Source organism: Schistocerca nitens, chromosome 2 (assembly GCF_023898315.1).
Source record: "Schistocerca nitens isolate TAMUIC-IGC-003100 chromosome 2, iqSchNite1.1, whole genome shotgun sequence".
Classification (NCBI taxonomy): Eukaryota; Metazoa; Arthropoda; class Insecta; order Orthoptera; family Acrididae; genus Schistocerca; species Schistocerca nitens.
Window position 1 is genome coordinate 887,955,072 of NC_064615.1, and position 22,796 is coordinate 887,977,867.

General features: G+C 38.3%; 1 protein-coding gene across 1 annotated transcript in view; it reads right to left on the reverse strand.

Moving 5' to 3' along the window:
- The window catches only part of LOC126237196 (mediator of RNA polymerase II transcription subunit 14), a 171,231-nt gene that overhangs the window by 105,567 nt on the left and 42,868 nt on the right, over positions 1–22,796 (reverse strand). The window contains exons 9-10 of the mRNA XM_049947075.1: positions 17,142–17,259; positions 14,164–14,305 (exon numbers count right to left, since the gene is read on the reverse strand). Of these exons, the coding sequence (XP_049803032.1) occupies positions 14,164–14,305; positions 17,142–17,259 (260 nt within the window). The remainder of the gene's footprint in view (positions 1–14,163; positions 14,306–17,141; positions 17,260–22,796) is intronic.

The window sequence follows — 22,796 nt, forward strand, 5'->3', positions numbered from 1 at the left end:
ACTTTTTTAATAAAAGGGAGAGAAATAGCATTCTTCCATTGGTGTTTTTCCTGCTTGTCCTTCAACATTCCACTATTTGGTTATAGACTTCTGTTTACTTCTTTCCCCGAGTAGCCATTTTTCTCGAAAGCCTGCTTTAGATGTTTTAATTCAGTGTCCTTGTATTCCTGGTGCACAATCTGTTTCACCTGTATCGCCAAGACTTTTACTGACACCTCTTTTTTGCTGTAAATGGTGATTATAGAGTTTTTCTGTAAATATCTGTCCATGTGCTTAACTTTTCGAAAAACCTTATGTTTCAACTTTCCGCCAGTCTGTCTCATAACTAAAACATCCAAGAAAGGTGTTTTGTTTTCATTTTCTATTTCTATTATGAACTGGATTTGTGGATTTATTTTATTTAGAAAATCAAAGAGTTTGTCCATAACTCTTTTTACCATGTGGCCGTGTGGATGAATTCTTTGGTTTTCTAAATAAAACAAATCGAAAAATCCTGTTCACCATGGAAAAAGAAAATGACAACAAAATACCTTCCTTGGATGTTTTAGTTGCAAGACAAACCAATGGAAATTTGGAACATAATGTTTTTCGAAAAGTAACACATATGGATACATATCCACATAAGAACTCTAATCACCATCCACAACAAAAGAGAGGTGTCATTAGACGTCTTGTTGATAGAGCCAAAAGGATTTGCACATTGAAATACCTGGATGCCAAATTGAAACATCTAAAGCAGGCTTTTGAGCAAAATGGGTACTTGGAGAAAGAAGTAAACAGAATTCTATGACCACATAATGGAAGACTAAAGGACAAGCATCAAAAACAACAATGGAAAAATGCAGTTTCTCTCCCTTTTAATAAAAAGTAACACATGAGATGAGAGAGTTTACAGAAACATAACAGCAGACTGGTGTTTAGACCAACAAAGAAAATAGCAAGCACTCCAATCTTTACAGGATAAACTCCCTTCTCTTTCAGCAACTGGTATGTAAAATTCCATGTATGTTTGGCAAAGTGTATATTGGACCAACCATGAGAATCATGACTGCACAGCTAGAGGAACACGAAACTCTCGGCTGAGTGGACAACACAGACAAATCGGCTGTAGCAGAGCATGCTCTTCAGTCAGGAAATCACGAAGTAAGTTTTTTGAAAAAAAATTTTTATCTACGACGACGAATTATTATTCACAGCTACGTAGACACGCCACTGAAATATATACACACAGTGATAATTTTAATAGGAAAGAAGAGACCACGAAACTTAGTAAGATACGGACAGCAGCTCTGTAGAATTGCTAAACCGTCTGTATCTTTCACAAGACAACAATCGATAATTAAGTTTTATTTTTGACAAGGATCATCTCTTCTTATCACTTGTAGTCAGCAAGACTCAATGGAGGAGCAATGCCTCTGAAGATGTCCAGTGCAGTTCTGGATGAAACTTAAGGAACATAAGAGTTTCACAGACCAAGACCTTATACCCTGAAAGGCTTACCAGCATCAATGTCATCCACTCATGAAAGCCTTCATTCTGTCAAAGTATGAATAACCCTCTTCTCTGCCACAAATAAATCGGGTAGCCATCATCTGAAACTCTCTGTATAAGTAAAAGAAAAAGAATGAGATGTTTCAAGCATGTAAACATGTCATCATTATAGTTTACTCACAGGCATGTGAAGAATGCTTGGACAACATGTGACATTTTCACCAACCGGTATCAAGAAGAGTTTGTTCTGTCAGAGAGAAAGCACCTGCAGTCACTTAAGCTGAGAGAAGAAGCTGTACTAATCCTTGACCACTGTCCAGCCCATCCATCTGCTGATACGTTGCAAACAGAATATGGAAAAATAAAAACTTTGTTTTTGCCAAAAAACATGATAGCATTAATTCTGCTGCCGAGTACTGGCATCATACAACCATTGAAAACTAATTATCATTATGAACTGCTCACATCAGTAGTTAAAAATACACATTTCCCTGCATGAAAATACACCTTTTCCCTGTAGTTATAAAACTTATCAATTCTTTGAATGATAAAGGTTTTATACACCGGCGTAGAACTTTCCAATACTTTAGAAAATTAAACACAGAAGAAAAAAGAAAAGTGTTTTGGAAAGACCTTTGATGCGTGGCAACATGTACACCGCATGTTTTCATATTACGAAGGCATAAATACAGCACGGAAGCTTCCGAAGCTGAAATTGAGATTGTGATGCACATTTGCCTGTTAATCACAGCTCACATCATATGATCCCACCAGTCAGTAACAGCAGATATTCAGAGCATATGACACGTGATGTAATCAGCAAATAGCAACATCACTATTACGTATTGCAGGCACACAAATAGGAAAAGTTAATGGTTTCAATTAAAATACAGTACAGCTACACAGGAAGCTACGATTTCACATATAATATTGGTCTTTTTTGGCATGTAACACTTCTCAAATCACCATTCGCAATATTTTCCTGAGAGCTGATAGAAATAGGTTCATTTGAGCAGTTGCCACAGAGCACCAGAAAATAGGTATTACTGCACATGTGTAGCTACAATGGTGTAGTAAGTCTGTGCTTGGTGTTTGCTCTGCTCATACACCTTTCATTGCATTTCCGTTCAAAATTTCATGTGTACTGGGACATCATGTGAGTGACAATGTGCAGCACTGTGGCATGTTGTTCGGAGTGGACATATGGAGTTATTGTTACAATTATAAAGCATGGTGTGCTGGAAGTCTATAATTTAGCAAAGAATGGAATTCTGTAAATTTAAAATGTAAGCGACACAAATTAAGAAGTAATGTCAAGCCTAGAGGAAATACCAGACAAATGTTGAAACATGTCTTGTGATTGAAAAACATTGTGTGTCATGGAAGGTAGGTTTGTAAAATTCTGCTAAACCTGTCAACACATTTGAAACAAAACACTTTATTCAATACTACTGACCAAATTTGCCTGTTTAGTCATCTTCAAGAGAAAATACATATGCTCATATGTATATAGCATTATAAGAGATCTTACATGTCATAAAAGAAACAGGACATCATAGAATACTCCAAGAGCATCGGAATTTCGTAAACCGTACTAAACTGCATAATTCGGCTTAAAGTGCACACTCGTATGTCCAGATTCAAACTAAAGTAGACCCATACCTGGTATTAAGCTTTTCAGTGTGGTTTTCAGGTTGCCAATTTTCTTGGAGTTCCGGTACCGTATTATCTCGTATTTGGTTCTTTATTTTATGGCATAATGCCAAATGTGCCAGATGATGAAAACGCGCACCTGAAATTCAGCGAACAGTTGAAACTAGCCAACAGTGTGGAATGAAGCACTTCGTTTCAAATAAATTGACTGCCTTTGCGGAAAAGATTAATAAAGGCAAATTTCTTTAGAAAAACGACAAATATAACTTCACTGTTCTGCAAGCCAATTAATGCTTGATTGCTTATAACGTGGAAATAAAATCTGAGAACGGAAACTAGTAACATATTTTAGTCTTCCATTATTATTTGAATGTATTTTAATTCACTAGATAGCTCCCAGCCACAGAAATCCGTTTTGTTTTAATTTGATGCGAGAGCTGTAAACTAAGAGAAAACAGCAAGTCACAAAATATAAACATGGGTCAAAAGGAGACTACCCTGCACTAAAAGTCAGAACACTCTGTGCATGTACGAATCTGGCAGCTTGGGTGAGCCAGATAAATTTTCCCGGGTTGCATCTGGTGCTTGCTGGTACTGTTCATACAGCTAACAGTCGCACTTCAAGCAGCCAGAAGTGGGAGAAGGTGCTGCTCATACACGACTTCAGCTCTGTGCATGCATGTGAGCCTGTTGGCAACTGCTCGAACCAAACTAAACTGTGAACAGTTGTGACATCATGTTCACCGAAAGCAGTTTGTTGTCACGAAGCATTGTGTAGTCTTCATCTTAAAGTAAAATTCCTTGTTAAAGTATCTGTTCTTAGCAATCAAATTTACAGAAGTTTAACTAAAAACTAAAACAATGAAAAATGTTTGGAATTCTAAAAATTCCCAGGTTTTTCCCATGTTTTGCCTGGGTTCCCTGGGTTGTACATACCCTGGTATTCAGTAGGCCTGGCATGGCAAAGCATCAGTCTGACCGCTGTTAGGAATTGCTGGAAAAAGTTCCACTGAAGAAAATGCAACAGATGAATTCTGTAGTGACATAAATTTCAACAGTAGTGACATTATGTTCTACAGTGCAATATCGATCTTGAAGACTTAAACTGTTGGGGAGCTGCCGACAACGAAGAACCAATCTTGAAGATCACAGATGACAAGAACATCATTGACGTTGTTTGAAATGAGAGAAGTGAAGCAGTTGAGAATGAGGGTGATGAAGCTGAAGAAGAAAGTATAGATGATGTTCCCAATACACACAAAACATTGGCTAATATAGATAAAGCGATTACGTAGATGGAGCGACAAAGTGAACCAAACCAAACCGAGTTGTTGCACCTAATGTGCATAAAACAATACGCACTACATAAATTGCGTGAAATGACATAGTGTAGCTTGAGGCAGTGTTGTAAATTATTTATACATCATATTGAAACTTGTGTTATTATTCGATCAACATTTGAGTGAACTTTGTCTAACTGCTGTACCCTATTTGGTAGTTTTTTGAAGTGTTTTACTTGTAACGTTCTTTAAATTTAAGTACAGTTTAGTACACTATGTATAATATTGCAATACGGTTCTTCCTAAACTTCCATGTGCAGTTTGTCATTAAACGGTTCACTCTCAATATATCACAGGTAAGTTGTAACACGGGTGTAAAGCATGTCCCACAACAAATGTGTTATACACACATCAAAAAACGTTCTGCATCACACTGGTTCCCAGAACTCCTGAAGGTAAGATGTTGGTGGTGGATATTGTATCACAGACACAGTCCCCTTTGACAGTTCAGAGATGTCACTAAACCCGCCCAAAGATGTAAACAACCATGCATGAGCAGTGCCTATTGGACAGAGGGAGTTCGACAGCCGATTAGCTCCAGTCATTCCACCAGGAAGGAGGTACACGGCTCATGTTGTCTGTAGTTCTACCATGCCTTGACGGTCAATACCGCGGTTCTGTCCAGGTGTCTCAGAGTGAACCAGAGTGATGTTGTTCGGACATGGAGGAGGTACAGAGAGATAGGAACTGTCGACGACATGTCTCGCTCAGGCCGCCCAAGGACTACTGCTGCAGTAGATGACCGCTACCTACGGATTATGGATTGGAGGATCCCTGACAGCAATGCCATCATGTTGAATAATGCTTTTTGTGCAGCCACAGGACGTCGTGTTACAACTCAAACTGTACGCAATAGGCTGCATGATGCGCAACTTCACTCCTGACATCTATGGCGATGCCCATCTTTGCAACCACGACACCATGCAGTACGGTACAGATGGGCCCAACAAAATGCCGAATGGACTACTCAGGATTGACATCACGTTCTCTTCAGTGATGAGTGTCACATATGCCTTCAACCAGGCAATCATAGGAGACGTGTTTGGAGGCAATCTGGTCAGGCTGAATGGCTTAGACACACTGTCCAAAGAGTGCAGCAAGATGGAGGTTCCCTGCTGGTTTCGGGGTGGCATTATGTGGGGCCAATGTACACCGCTGGTGGTCATGGAAGATGCCATAATGGCTGTAAGATACATGAATGCCATCCTCCGACCAATATTGCAACCATATTGGTGAGGCATTCATCTTCACGGTCGACAATCCGCACCCCCTTCGTGCACATCTTGTTACTTCCTTCAGGATAACGAAATCGCTCGATTAGAATGGCCAGCATGTTCTCCAGACGTGAACCCTATCAAACATGCCTGGCATAGATTGAAAAGGGCTGTTTATGGATGGTGTGACCCACCAACCACTCTGAGGGATCTACACCAAATCACTATTGAGGAGTGGGGCATTCTGGACCAACAGTGCCTTGATGAACTTGTGGATAGTATGCCATGATGAATACAGGCATGCATCAAGGCAAGGGGGTATTAAAGGTACCGATGCGTACAGAAATCTGGACCACCACCTCTGAAGATCTTGCTGTATGGTGGTACAAAATGCAATGTGTGGTTCTCATGAGCAATAAAATGGGTGGAAATGATGTTTGTGTTGATCTATATTCCAATTTTCTGTACAGGTACCAGAACACTCGGAACTGAGGTGGTGCAAAACTTTTTTTGATGCGTGTAATTAGGCTTTAACTGTATTTATGCACAAAGTAAATATTTTCTGTAAATATACTTCAGCCTGGGATGTAGCCTTGTTTCACTTATTTAACGAAAGTTTTGCAGCAGCACAGCAGATAATTCAACTTTCAGCTTTCTGCTTTCCTCGAACGAAAACAAACACAATCTGTTTGGGCACTTTCAAATTATACATAAGACTGGTAACTAAATTTCCACTGACGAGATAGAAATTTACGGCTTTTAAATATTGTGGGCACAATCTTTGTGAATGGGATTCAGAAATATCTTGTGGATGAACACACAAGATTTCGAAATACTTCTACAGATTATTACAGGACATATTTTGAAATATGATGACAGTTTCAGACTGCCAATTTCTGCTTGCCTCAGGTCAGCAATGGCAATTCACACTCTTAATTCACTGTAAATTCTTCGAACAACAGGCAGTACATTACTCAACTTTGAAATATTGTAATAAATATGACCAATAATGAACAGGTTAGCACTTAAACAACAGACTGTGATGTGAAACTTACATTTTGAAATAATCAAACATTTTTAGCCAAGAGTTTCACTGCAATCTTATGAGAACAACTGTGAAGCAAAAAACACGTGAATTAAAAATATGTGGTGTTTTATTATTTATGCTTCAAGTAAAATATTTTCCAAAAAACTACTTCAGAAACTTTGCTTTGTTTACACGCAGCTCTTTCAGCAGCCCAGCACATGACTCAACTTTTAACTTTCTGCTTTCCTTGAATCAAACCTAGATGTGGATATGATTCTTTACGAGGCTTGGTGAGAAGTCTGCCATAAAGGGTCCATGACAAAGAACTGCAGCAATGAGTCTCAACAATGCATCATAGTGCATAATAAGTGTCACAATAGAATTGCTGTATCATAAGCTAAACATATAGATCATGTGTGTTTTTTCTTATTTCTTGTCACCTCAGTCAGCCTCTGATACATACTGAGTCACTCACACATGTACACACACATGATTCTCATATAATATTTACACTGATTGTAAACATATTAGTTACATCACTATGTGCTTCCATATTGCCATGAGATGTCACTCCAAATACCAATTCAATATTATAAAATTCAAGCCTTCAGGGAACTTCCTGGCATGCGCTACTTACATCATGTAAGATGTACGAAAATGATGATATTCATTTACTTAATGTTGTTCTCTGAAATGCAGTGATTTGCATGCCACAGGCATCACAGACTGGAGGGAGGAGGGGACAACACACAATATGCTTGCCTATGTAGGAAGTGGTGTGTTAGAGAACAGTGCCCAATTTGGAGGTGGATCAAGGCTACTTCATACCACCGGCATGAACTGCAGGAGTAATGCCATGGCCAGCTAGCTGGCTTCACCAACCACATGTTACTGTCTGTTACTGTCACCCTTCTCCTACACGTGCATGGATCTCTGACTCACCAGCGAAATGACGCCTGCAGGGCAACAGCAGACTGTTTCATTATGTTTGCTGCAGGCTTCCTTGCCAGTTTTGTCTCCCTGTTCATTTCCCCGAATTCCCACATGCCCTGCTACACAGCAAAAAAAATACTCACTTCCTCCCCCCAACCCCCACAGTTAAACGAAGTACAGTTGATCATGTGCAAGCTAGCCTATTTTCTCTGAGCACTAAGAGTATCTGAGGTGATGAGAAATTGTTTGCCCTGGATACATCTCTTCTACTCTAGTGCCTTCACGATCACAAGGAGTTCTTCAGTAAATACGGTATGTTCACAGGGAAGGCAAACACTGTAGACACTCTCAGGGAACATTTCTGGGCACTCAAGGAAGTGTCCTTGTTTGGGGCCAACAGTGTACACAACTTTTAAAACTCTGTTGCCTATCTAAAACTTAAAAAACAAAAACCGAAAACTAAACTCTATCTTTCCTAAAATTTATCATATCTAAAATATTTCTGGGCCTCTGTGGTAACTAAGGCGGATATCTGCTCCAACCTTAGCGTAAAACATTTAAATCAGCCACACCCATCTCTAAAGGCACTCCTCTGCAGGGATCCCATAGGACCTCGTTGGTTGTTTCAATGGCAAAAAAGCCTTTCCATCGGTGGCCGAGCACTGGTACTGTATGCAGCTGTGTTTGGTATGGACACTGTTCTACAGGCCTGTCACACCATGAGGTGTCGTCACCCAATGTGAAGTGACGGTTCACCAGCCTCAACACAGAGGCTTCATATGGGGCTGTTTCAAAGGGCCCAGTGGTCAGCCGAATTCCTAGATGGGGCACCACATACAGCATTTTTAAATAAAAGGCAGTGATGGGAACAACCAAATGAAAACAATTGATTTTTTTGGTTGTTGGAAAACAATCAACTCATTCAGTTGCAGTTATACGTATCAGTTGAATTATTCATCCATTCTTTTGAATGAAACTAGTATGTGGGAGCATCTGAATGAAAACTTGTGTCAGTTGGTTGTAGTTTTCCTTGTTGGTTGGATTATTATTCATTTATTTTTGCTGAGTGAAAGCAGTCAGTGGGTTGCAATCAAATGAAAAGATTCAACACTGTTGTAGCTCAGCATGTTGAAAGAATTGTTCATTCTTTCTTTTCCAGTGAAAACAATCAGTAGTTTTTCTGTCAGTTGAACCATGTACTCTTTCTTTTAACTGGAATCACTCCTTAGTGTTCTAGCTGACTAAGCTATCCATTCATTCTTCTGAGTGAAACCAGTCTGCAATACTGTAATTAGCTGAACTAAAGCAGCGCTACATTATACTGACAGAGGGTGATCCCAAGTAAGGACATATCTCAGGGGTATGCCAAAGTTAACATAATCAGCATACATGTTCATTTAGTTATGAACTGAATGGAGTAATTTTTCTTTATCTCATTTAAAACTGATTCACATACTACAGTGGATTAAACTGCTCCAGGTGCCATTAACAAGTGACTAATTAACCTTATATATCACTTGGGTGGGTCTGCCATCACTTAAATTGTCGACCACGGACGAAAACTTCAAAAATCCTGGACATGTGGGTCAAACCAGATTATTTTCCTGTACACAAACAGCCTGTAGACGATAACTTGGCCAGTGGCCATGATGTTCCATGGGGAGCGGGGACACAAGAGGAGGGAATGTTTCCTCTCTTATGTTTCAGTGCTAACAATGCCAGCAAGGGCATGCATCCTACCAATCAGCAGATATAAATCACACATGAGAGTAACAAGGTTTTGTGAAAGTGCATTATAGAGGCATTAACATTCAGATGTGGTACTAATCTGCAGTAAGGAAAATGAACGTAAATGAAATCACTTTTATACAGCTCCATGAGTAGAAAGCAAGTGACATTAAGCATACTCAGTTGTCTGGTGCGTGGGGCATTGTCGTGGTGTACGCAATCGCCCATTGTTGGTGGCTTCTCATTGTCTCAATAAAGAAGTAGGGAAAATACAGGGTGTTCCAAAATTGTCTTTACAACTTTGATCACATATATTTTGGAAATGCGGATAGGCATAAAAACGCGGTTTACGGTATAATGTTCATGTACACCCAAGGTTCTAGTAGCCGCTTAACAAAGTCCAGTGTGTTAAGGTGACCATATTTTCTAGAGCCAAATTTGGGACACACAAAGAATTTTGGTATTACAAAAAAGTTTGAATTGAAAATAACAAATGCAACTATCACTTAAATTTGTTACAAAAAGTACGTTAATCTATATTTTATTACTTTCTTCTAAGAAGAAGGCTTCCTTGGCCCAAAGCTCGTTTTCTGACAGTCTTTCTGTTGCGCCTATCTGCAACTCACCATCTCCGCTATATGGTGAGTAGCAACTATCCTATTCATATATTGTTACATTGCATCCTGGATTTTTCATTGTTGAATTTCAACCGAACTTCCACCATAATTCACTCTAGTCACTAACACTGGTTTTATAGTTTCTACAACAAACTGTGTTTTGTCACTGTTCCATACATTAGTCAGGTGGGAAAATACCCTTTCAGTAACAGCATACAGATACAGTTGAAATGAACATACAATCCAGAATAAATTGTTTCATAATCGTTAAATCCAAAACAAATAGATGTCCCGAATTACTTTTGAAAAATTCAGGACAGAGCTAGAAAAAATCGTGGCTGTAAAAAAAAAAAAAAAAAAAAAAAAAAAAAAAAAAAAAGGGGGGGGGGGGCGGATGGCCGTCTGAAATGCACATGTTGTCTGTAGCACACATGTTATGTAAGTGATATTCCTGTTCCATGTTTGGCATAGGATATCCTTATTAAAGTGTGCTATTGCTGCTCTGATACCATCTCACAGCTCGTGCAAGTCCCACACAAAGAAAAAAATGTAATGGGGTTCCACAGGACCTGGGTGTCAGATCTGGTCTCCACAAACAATTCCACATGCTGTGCCAACTACTGGTGAGTGGTCTGTCATTAACTAACCAGGGAAAATAAGAAAAAACAGCTTCAGGTGTGCGTGAACATTAAGCTGCAAACTGGACCTTTCTGCCTATTCCCATTTCTAAAACATATGTGATCAAAGTTTTAAAGACTGTTTTGGAACATATTGTATACGCATAGGAGAGTGGCTAAGCATGCTTGCCACTGCATTTTTAATAGACTAAAATGAAGAAACTATCTATTGTTAGGTCAGCTATGGTTTATTATAGTCTATTTCCACTCAGTCAAATCTCCACAGGCATGAGAAAAGGTCCAGGTTTAACTCAGACACTTGTATAAAAATTCCTCGGCACACCTCTGTATGCCCTCAAAACTGGGGGGAAATCATAATCCAGGGAAATCCAGACATATTGCAACCCTAGTTGGTGGTGCAGAGTTGAGTGCAATGGTTCCCGTCAGGATACAAGAAGAAGAAGAAGAAGAAGAAGAAGAAAAGAACCTTGCCTCATTTTAGTGACACGTTGAATTTCGTTTTAAAGGCAATACGTGATGATGTCCACAAATGCTAAGACATTTGAATATTCAGCCATTTATTTGTGTGAAAGGTATATAAACTATGTCACTGGCTGCATACGTACGGCCCCGTTTTCAGTCTTACAGGTAGCATCATAGCTATTAAAAATTCACAAGCATAAATTTTCAGGACCATCTGTATGGCGTTAGGAGAGATAATTTAATATTTATTATTATATTTTAAAACCATATTATATTCAACAGTTTTCCTATTTAAATAGTTATTTCCTGCTTTTTAGTCTTGTGTGTGTGGAATTTTTCATCTGATTTCAAACATTTTGATGAGATCACAGCAGGACATGTGGTAAACTTCAAGTTTCTCTTCAAATGAGTCAACCAATATATAGCTTCCTCATAAGCATATCTCGCAAGAAGACCATAAATGTAAAATCTTGAGTGAATCGAGCTGACAGGGAAGCTTAGCAGCAATCGTCCTTAAGTGCAAAACATTCGTGACTGGAATAAGAAAACAGGGAAATAGCCATCGTACCCCTAGTACCTACTCTCCATAACACACCAAAAATAAAGCGAGTCAATATTGCATTGTCATCCAGTTCTGAGCTAAGTTGAAAGTTTCAAGTCTATAGCTTATCAGGAAATTAGTTTATAATCAGTTGCAAAATTTGTACCAAAAGACAGACCGACTGGAAAACAAAGTACTCTCCACCACACACCAGATTCGAGAGCGAATTAATAGTGCAGTGTCATCCAGTACTTACACCAAGTACCTACTCTCTGCCACACACCAGAAAAGAAAGAAAGTTAATATTGCATTGTCATCCAGTTCTGAGTTAAGTTGAAAGTTTCAAGTCTTTACCTTATTGGGAAGTTAGTTTAAAATCACTACGAAATTTATACCTAAGAGACAAAGACAGACAGAAAAACAAAGTACCCTCCCACCAAATACCAGACTCAAAAGCAAGTTAATAGTACAGTATCATCCAGTCCTGAGCTGTGCTGAAAGTTTCAAGTCTCTAGCTTATCAGAAAACTAGTTTAAAATCAATTGCAAAATTTGTACCAAAACAAACAGACAAGAAACTGACCTAATAAAACCATATTAAAAAGTGATTGTTCATTTTGAAAGTCTCTTTGTGTATGCTACCAGATCCTAAAATCAATTCAATTTGATATTTTGGCAATCCAACTGGTCGTCATCTTCAGGAGAATGCTGCTTCTGCTGATTAGTCCCGCTGAGAAGTGACACCAGGCTGCAAATCCATGTCCTATATACACCATCATACCATACACGGCGCATGTGCTGCCCATAATGGTTGCTTACCTCCAATACTGGGCAGGTGGCACCACCCTTAGTAGAACACAGGCGGCAATGATATACCGCACACAGACTGGCCGCACCAAAGAACGTTCTGCTTTGATGCGCAATAGGACAGGATTCCACATCGTGCTAAGAGGAAACCCATTGTTTTGTTAATTCAATTATCCGTAAACCTAATTTTGATTGCCTCTTTATAGACACTGTTCCAAAAACCAAAAGTGTTGGCAACTATAACAGTTTCATCAAATTTAATACTGTGTCCCTCATTTGAGCAGTGTTCTGCTACTGCCGATTTTATGGCTGTTGTAGCCTCGTATGGCAGAGATTTTCAACACACCTGTCAAACTGCGAGAATCGAATGGCCAGTGTAAGCCTTCCCACATTGACAGGGAATTTTGTATACACTGGTTTTCCTAAGCCCCAAATCATCTTTCACAGTGGCCTAATCTTAGAAGGTGGACAGAACACACACTTAATGTTAAAATTCCTCAAAATTCTTCCAATCTTAACTGATACACCTCCAGCATATTTATATATGAACAAATTTACAGTGCTGTACCAGATATTAAACTTTTAAAAACAACCAAAAGTCACTGGGCACCTCCCTCCTCTCCCACAAATCCTCCTGATAAGTCTCCTTTACTTTTAGTGAAACAGTTTATGGTGGCCAGACACTGTTGCCATGATCTCTTTTTTTGCTGTCTTTAATAATTCAGCAACATTCTGCTCTCACTACCCAAAGGCTGCAAGGTTCTCTGCAGTTGGCTGGCACTTGAACTTACACAGAGTTGCCCTTCCTGGTCCTAAAATACAGAGCAACATTTATCGATCCGCCAAAAGTCAGGCTGCCTCTTCAGCTGAGACAGATCACTGTTATAACATGACCCACCCATTCCTGGATACCACCACAGTGCACAAACATGGTATGTTGGCTGTAAAGTGTTCAGTCTGTACTGAACACCCATCATAGCAGCTTTCTTTCAGCTACAACTCTGTCTGGCAGGTCAATCCAGATCAGGAAGTAATCACTTGAAAGCAAGTCCTTGACCACTTCCCATTGATTGGTATGTGCGAGGAACAGAAAGCGTACTGTGACATTAATAGCAATAAAGATCCTGTTGCAGTGCTGAAGGGGGTGCTGTGCTCTGCAACGTGCCCGAACTAAATGAGTGAGGAGATGAAAATTGAGGAGCTAACCAGGGTATTTACAATTAATTAGACCCACAACCACATAATATTAAACACAAGTATGTAACATATTTCATGTGAAGTCATATCTCTCAACACTGGTGTAACAAAAGTCGGAAAAGTTGTTAAAAAGGTACAATTTTGATATATGTGAAGACAGATATATTAATCTTCATTCCTTACGTATGCAAAACCATCATTAAACCAGTGGAAATGTACGGCCATTCTATCTTGCTGACTTGTATAAAAGAAAGTTACTGGATGAAGACACTCAAAAATATTTCACATTCCTGCAGTCTCTGTTACATATTAGTAATTACTCTCATCCCATACGTGTCACTGCTTCTCAGAACCCTCACATCTTAATACTAATCAATGTTCTCTTAGTTTTGCTTTTTCATTGTGAGCATTGGACTTCATAATCTAGTAAGGAATTACAGTTAATCTAAAATATTGCAGACAACATCATACTCATTTTCCTTAGAGACAATTACACTTAATTTAGGAAACACTTACATTCCACATCCTTCAGCATGGTCTGTAACTCCTGCTTAAGCTCAGACAGCCTACTGCGTGTCCTTACATATATTGTATGTACCAATAATCTCTCCATGGAAAGCAGATCCGATCTGATTGCTCTATCAGCTATCTCATATTCCTGCAAATTGCAAACAAAAAAAGAATATCACTCATTAAGAATGGAATAAAAACTGTAAAAAAGATAAGGATTGTATTCATAAGTTACATGGAATGTTACACATACATATTAACAGTATTAGGAAAAATATGAAAACCAGTCTTTTTCTTTTCTTCTTTTCGAAACAAATATTTAAAGTGAGGGAGCATTCCCATTTTCTTATTAATTAGTCCAGTATTCACCCTATTTGATTCTGTCTATATAACCCTATATTCGCATACCAGAAGCTGTCTGAATATCTTATAGATCCACATTATAACTTGATGACGACATGTTCTATTTTGTCGATGCTGGCACAGTTACTGTGATACCTACTTTCCAATACTATTTTTGCCAAGCTGAGCCTATCGTAGCCACAGAGATATTCTTTCTAATATCTCACAATGCAGTTAACTGCAGAGCTAGCTATGTTGCATTTTCAATAATGGGTAGTTTCACAGACTACTACAATATTACATCTGAATGAAAGAGAACCAACCTCTGCTAAACTGTATCCAAGATCTAATTTCTCTTTTTGTGCATCCAGAGATAATTATACATCTACATCTACGTTCTGCAAACCTCCATGGTGTGTGGGGTAGTGGGTATGTCCTATTGTACCAGTTGTACTGGCTTTTTCCATTTCTATTCACATATGAAGTGCAGAAAAACTGACTGTTTAAATGCCTCTCTTGTGCTGTGATTACTCTAACCTTGTCCACATGAGCCACATGGGAGCGTATGGTAGGGGTATGTTCCTAAGGGTCATCATTTAAAGCTGGTTCTTGAAAATTTGTAAACAAGCTTTCTCGGGCTAGTTTACATGTATCTTGAAGTATATGACAGTCGAATTCTTTCAACATCTCAGTGATATTCTCCCTCAGGTCAAACCAACCTGTGACTATTCATGCTCCCCTTCTCTGTATACGTTCAATATCTCCTGTTGGTCCTGTTTGGTATGGGTCCCACACACTTGAGCAACATTCTAGGATGGGTCTGTTGAGTGATTTGTAAGCAATCGTCTTTGAAGACCGATTGTATTTCCCCAGGATTCTACTAATAAACTGAAGTCTGAAACCTGCACTGCCCTGGATCTAGGTGATCATTCCATTTCATATCCCTGCAAAGTATTACAACCAGGTATTTGTATGATTTGGCTGATTCCAACTGTGACTCGCTGATATTGCTGTCACAGAATACTTTGTTTTTTCGTTTTGTGAAGAGCACAATTTTACATTTCTGAACATTTAAAGCAAGTTATCAATGTGTGCACGACATTGAAATTTTAGCAATGCCTCAATGAATATTTAGGCAGTTTCTTTCAGACAGTACTTAATTATTGATAACTGCATCATCTGCAAAAATATGAGACTACAATTAATATTGCTCGTAAGGCAATAAATACAAACATGAGTAGCAAGGGTCTCAACACACTTCCTGGGCTACACCTGAATTTAAGTCAACATCTCTTGATGACTCTCCATCCAAGACAGCCTGCTGCATCTTCACTAACAAAAACTCCTCAATGCCATCACAAATTGCACTTGATACCCCATACGATCATACTTTTGATGATAAACATTGATGTGATACTGAGTCCAATGCTCTTCGGAAATCAAGAAATATTACATCTACCTGACTACTTTTATTTTTGGCTTTCAGTACGTCATGTGAGAAAAGTGAGAGTTAGGTTTCACAAGATTGTTGTTTTCAAAATCCATGGTGGTTGGCATAGAGAGGTTCATTCTCTTCGAGATATCTCTTTACGTTTGAGCTCAGAAGGTGTTCTAAGGTACAACAAATTTATGTGAAGGATGTTACACGGTAGTTTTGTGGATCACTTTTGTACCCTTCTTGTAGATGGGTGTGACATATACTTCCTCCCAGTTACTGGGCTCAGTTTTTTGTTAGAGGGATCTAAGACAGATTACAGTTAACAGTGGGGCTAACTCAACAGCAATATAAAATCTGATATGGATTCCATCGGGACCTGGCACTTTGTTAAATTTTAAGTAGATAAATTCTTTACTGATTGCAAATGTTAAGCATACAATTTCGCATAGGTTGGCATATAATTTGATTAATAGATACAATGTGTTTCCTCTTAGCAGGATGTGGAACTCTGTAATATCCCGCATCAGAACAGAACATTCTTCGGTGTAGCCAGCGTGAGTGTTCAAAAATCTTCTCTGAGTGTAATATATTGTTTCCTCAAGTTTTTTGCTAAGAGAGGTGTCACCTGCCCACTCTTGGAGTGCAGCAGCCCTTCTTTTACTACAATATGCTGGAAGGACAAAACAAGCAAGACTTGGATATAAAGATATAGTAAAATAAAGGGCATGTTCTGTGAGAAATGTAATAATTATACATTTACTTCTTTTAAATATGCAGCACAGGATATTGTTAATTTTGTAATTAAATAGCACTTATCTCATCTAAACATGGTCGAATTATGATTCTGGCTCACTCCTTCCATGTACTCTGCCAAAACCCCCATTTACAGAAAACCCCTATTTAAGGAAAAAATATTTGGGTCCCCAGAGATTTATTAAAAAGGAATTTTTTCTGTAATGAAGTTTCATATCACCTTCATGCATCTAAAGCAAAACTAGTCCAATAGATTTCAATACATTTAAAAATAACATTTTACTCTTCAATCTTGTAAACATTGTATACTGCTTCTGTGGCAGATCAAACCAGCACAAATGTGCCACAAGATGTGTGGTAGGAATTCAAAATGAGGAAATAAATGCCATGCATTCTACATGACCTCTCAAGAGAAAAATATTTATAAAGACAACAGAGGCTTGCATTATACCTTGTTTCCCAGAGATGGAAGGTGCACTACAGTGAGAGGTCTAGCTGGATCGTGTGTATCGACCTGTACTGTTAGACGGTAGCCTAGTTCTGATCGAGGATCTTTGCATGTCAGTTCCCTGTAACAACAAAGAAGATCAACAAATGTTCAATGTCTTTCCAAGGCATAAAATCCATGATTAGCTGAACAAAATAATGTAATAATGTTATTCACGCGCTATAATTAAAGGAACACATTACTGGTCGGGAAAAAAGGGGAGAATTAAGAAACTTACTTATTATTGGACACAATCACGGTGTAACCAAAGATAATGGTAAATTATAACAGCATTTAGGATTCTTCTTCAGATCCGCAAAAAAAATAGAACACACATCACCCTTACAACTTACTTTTTAAAAACATTCTAATGGAAATTATACTGTTATATATCAAGAAGGAAAATAATAAGTACCAAACCATACCGCATTATTACATTAAGCAGTGATCTGTAAAGTACACATATCAAAAATTACATGACAATGTTCATTCTACCTATTTACCTGCAAGGAGAAAAGCACTCAGATGATGCCAGTCAGAATGACATCAAAATAAGTAATTTAGTATTTATATCACAGTTGATGTATAAAAATTATTACATGGTAAATATAGTTTTAATCAGGGAGAAATAGTTGTAAGAGTGAATGAGATTTACAAAGAAGTTAGCTTCACTGTTGTTGCTTTTACAAATAGGTCGCTTCCTCCTATAAGAAATTAACAATAATTTTGCTGCGCAGACATAAATCATATATAAAGATTTTAACACAAATACACCTCTTCCATGTGGCCTCATATTTTAGTGGCTTCTTCGGGTTATGAACTACAACAATAGTGTAGTTTGGTTCTTTCTTTTATAATTTCTTGTAGATTAAATTTACTTTTACCATGCAATATTGTTCATACTTTAACAAGAATATAATATTCATGTCTTCTGGTGCCCCCTTTTCTTCACAAATAAATGGCTGGCATGAACCCTGTCACACCAATTTTTGATGCTGAATGGTATTTTGCATTTCTACTGCTCATGTAGCCATGAGGTATGACTTGGCATAGTTTTATCTTTTCTCGTTACAATTTGTTACACAATGGTAGATTTCAATAATGATGTGTGTTTTATTATGCAATGGTCAGAAGACAATTTCTAGGTGGACTTGAAAGTGGTCACCTGTGATTGTCTTGAACAATAAATCCAATTTAATTTTTTAAGCATTAAGTCAAGGGAATTTGGTTTGATACAATGTCATGTCTCATAGAAAGAACTGTTAAAGAGTTCAGTATTTCAATGATACCAACGTTATCAGATGCAGAGGAATAACTGCTTCAGTGTGGTGGTGAATGATGGAGTAGCCTTTTTTTTTTTTTTTTTTTTTGCAGGGACATGCAAAAAAGGAGCCCATTAAGTTTTAAAAAACGAAAAGAGTATATCAATCAAATCCATGATTATGTGACTAAGTGGTTATAAATACAAATTTAAATAAACTAATAAATGAAGGCAGGGGATTCGAACCCCGTTACTTCTGAAGTCAAATTCAGTGCCTTACTAAATACTATTGTGAATGACTATTAACTAGATGGATGTATAACACTTCAGTTCCTAAAAGTTTTTTCTTTTACTCCATGACCAAATTCAGTTTTATATTGAAGGCATTTTCTAGTGAACTATGAAACTGACTTCTATATGCAACAAAACACTGCACCGAATGGTATAACGAAAATTTATGAAAGCCTGACAAGTCAAGTGGAGAAAAATCAGCAACAAACGAATTAATTATTCAACAAATTTTAATGCAATCTAATGCTGCCTTTGTCTTTAAAATGATTACTGCTTTCATTCAAAGTCTGAACACATTCACATGCATTGCAATTGCATCTGAACGTCTTCTGACACATTGTAATTGCAGAGCAATGGATCTAAACATCTTCAGATCCACTGCTCTGCAATTACAATAAACATTAAGATGCTCAGAATTTGAACAAAACAGGTAATCATTATAAAGATAAATGTGACAATGATTGTGAAAGAAAAAGTTAGTAAGTTTTAAAAGTGGTATAAATAATAATATGGAAGGAAAAATGGATGCATCATGTTTATAAAAACTGTATATTTTGATAGTTTTAGAGCATTCTTTAGCACTAAAAGGAATTATATTTTAACATGTTCAGAATTTTAAATTACATGTTTTACCAATAAAAAGCTTCATATTTAACTAAATCCTAAAATAGATTCAGTGCATGGTGTGTCCACTGCTTAAACTTCACAAGTCAGTGCATCTTGAATCATACATAGCACAGCCAAATGTTATCTCTAAGGTATCACTATTGAATATGCATCATTATTTAGGAGCATCAGAGAAAAACTAATAACCTTAGGAGAAAAATGTAGCCTCACAGATATATAAACAGAAGTAATCTGAAATACTAAAAAGTAAAATCTTCCACTGAAATACACAACGTTATAAAGGCTAACATGGGAAAATTTATCTTATTGCATCATAAATGGTGATATATTTTTAGGACCAGGAAACCAGTGCCCAAGCATTTATCTTGGCACTGGAAGCAATTGGTTAAATATAGCTAATTAGAGGAATAAAAATTGATTCTCTCAATCATGTTATGGAAAACTTGTATTACTGGAAGAAATATAATATAAGAAACATCAAATAATGGAAGCAATTGTCCAAAAGCTAGCCAAACAACAGACATTGCAGAGGACTCGGGTATGATGGCTCCAGGCAAGCAATTGCCCCTTTCAGTAACAATGGTCGAGAGGGAGCGTATGTGAGGGTCAGCAAATGCAGTCAGATCATTGAGCTGTCAACTTCAGAAATTTGGGCACAGCCTTCCACTTCCACAATCACTCACTGTCTCCTGCCAGTTGGAGTGGTGAAGAGGAGATGTGAAGAACCACATATGGGGTGGTGGTTGTTTAAAGTTCACCAAAATGAGTTAATTATGGTTTAGCCAACAATAGAATACACAAGGTACACAGCCCAAACATGGACAGAAAAGTCACAAATCTACTCTTATGTCATCGTGACTGACTGTCCATTTCGACCAACATCCTTAAGATGACGAATGTTGTGCACAGCACAGTGAAACGAAGGTGTTAATATCCACAGCTCTGACCAAGATTTTCTGAGGTTTCCTTTGTAGCAACAATGCTGGAGGTGTACCCTCTACATACCTCAGAATAACCTCCCAGTTGGAAGATACAGGTAATCCCCCTTCTGTTGCACTAAACCCACTCCTATATTTTTCTTACCACACGACGTGGCTGCAATGCTGTTAGGTGGCGTTCAATTTTGCAGTGGGCAGTGGTCACAACTGTTTGGCTCATCGCTGGATTCTTTAAGTATTACAAGGCCAGACTGATAAATTCCTATGATATAGTTGGGAAAGTTGTTACACAGAATGATTATTGGTGAACATGCTTCCTGTAAAGGTTCTGTTTAAACTTTCAAACAGATGGAAAGCATAAATGTTTGTCAGCAGCTAAATGACCAGTGTCACACATTTAATGAAAATGGATAAAGATGAGTTCCATGAGAGGATAAAACATTTTTAGAAGACTGTGTTCAAAATACAAACCAAATACAGGGATCTTCATAGGTACTTTACCTTGACACTTAATACCAATTATTACCATGTATTTGAATTTAGACCTTGCCCTTTGAGCAGCATGGGTCTGTTATATTCCACTTAATACCAATTATTACCATGTATTTGAATTTAGACCTTGCCCTATGAGCAGCATGGGTCTGTTATATTCCAGACACCCAACTGAGATATGTTTTGAAGAGACTAATGACCAAGCGTCATCATGACAGAAAAGCACTGCATTAAATTTGTGAAATTAATGAGATAGTAGGACTCTACATGAATAGGTACACAATATTGTAAAAGATGCACTGCATACGAAAAAGTTGAATATGCAAAAGCTTCTGTGTTTTGTGACATTCCATTGTGTACTCTAGGAGTTTCTTAATTTTCTTGAATATTATGACATTTTACCCTATTTGATGTAGATTGACTGCTGCGTACTCATAGGAAAATGACTTTGCATTTTTCAGAACAGCAATTAATAAAGTTCCCGAATATGTGACATATGAATAGCACGCAGTGCCGAAGATTGTCACATAAAATGAAACTCAGAATTGAGATTTACACTGTAGCATATACCAAAAATAAATATAAAGTGCTACATCGCAGAATACAAGGAGCGCTTCTGATATTCCCCATGGGTGGGGTAAGAGTGTCATTACCATTTGCTAACAACATATCTAAAATACTTGAGAAAATATATTTAATAACCGTATTTGCAAAGATTTAAGCCTAGTCAGAAGGATACACACTGGAACTTCAGGCTGCTGGCATGCTACGCTTCAAATATTTCGCCAACAGCATCTGTACATGCCAGCCCCTAGAGGCCACATACAGTGGGGCACACAACTTGTGCACATGGCACTGAATCTGTCGCACCACCTACCAAAGCCCCACTCTTTATAAATGCAGTGCAGCAGGCTCTCATTTTCTTATTGTGTTCATACTTATTGTCAGCAATTGCCTGTATCAGTGCCTGGAGTGTTTCTATGTTTGTGCCTATGTTCTCAGCTGTTGTCTGCTTGTTTGACAAAGAAAATTAAACTTTCATTCATTGTCGCCATGCTGTTGTTTACATCCTACAGTACTATGCAATTGGCTATGAGTGTGGTGTTCACTTCCACATGCTCAGTCTATCTCATTGCTCCTTCAGTTCTTTTGTTCATGGAGGCAGTGCTCCAATCTCTCCTTGAGCAGGATCAGGTTCTTACAGTTACTATCATGAACTTCGCCACACTGACCTTGCAGGCTTCCACACCATCAGCGTACCCACCATGCTTTTCCCCTTACGATGATGTAGCTAAAGACTGGGAGGCTTATGAGAAGTGGCTTTGGCAACATTCCCTTTCTTTTGGTGTCACTGATGCAAACAAGCATAAGACCTCCTTCGTTTCTCAGATTTCTCCTTGGATCTACCATTTGTTGTGGCCAATAGCCCTGCTCCAGCAATCTGCATTACTTTTGTTCAATGAAATGAGTAAGCTGTTGTTGAGTTATCACCATCACCATAAACACATGCATGACATTGCAGTGCAGTAGAGAGGGTCACCAGTCCTACCGAGCTTGGGCAACCGAACTCCACAGCCTTAGTCACAAATGTCAGTTTCTTACTGATGTTCACCATGATTCCTATGCTGCTTCTATCACCTGTGACAGCATCATTCAGTTGGTTCCTGATAAGAAAGAGCATCAGTGTGGACAACAGTGTGAGAATCCATCTTTGGCTTAAGCATTAAATATTGCTCAATCTTTCGAGGTATCTTGCACTACTGGTGACCGTATTGAGGCTCTGTGTGACATCACCTTGGTGGCTCCTATTCCTGGTGGTTGTTCCTGTTATCAGAGGGAGAACAATGTGGCAGCTGTACAAGCACAGCCCCCATACTGCACAGGACAGCAATGTGCTAAACAACCAACACAGCAATGGCAGTGCTCCATGCTCCCATCTTTCCCTTACTATTTCGCGCAACATGACAAGGCCACGTGCCCTGAGCACTGGGTAACTTGTAATAACTGTGG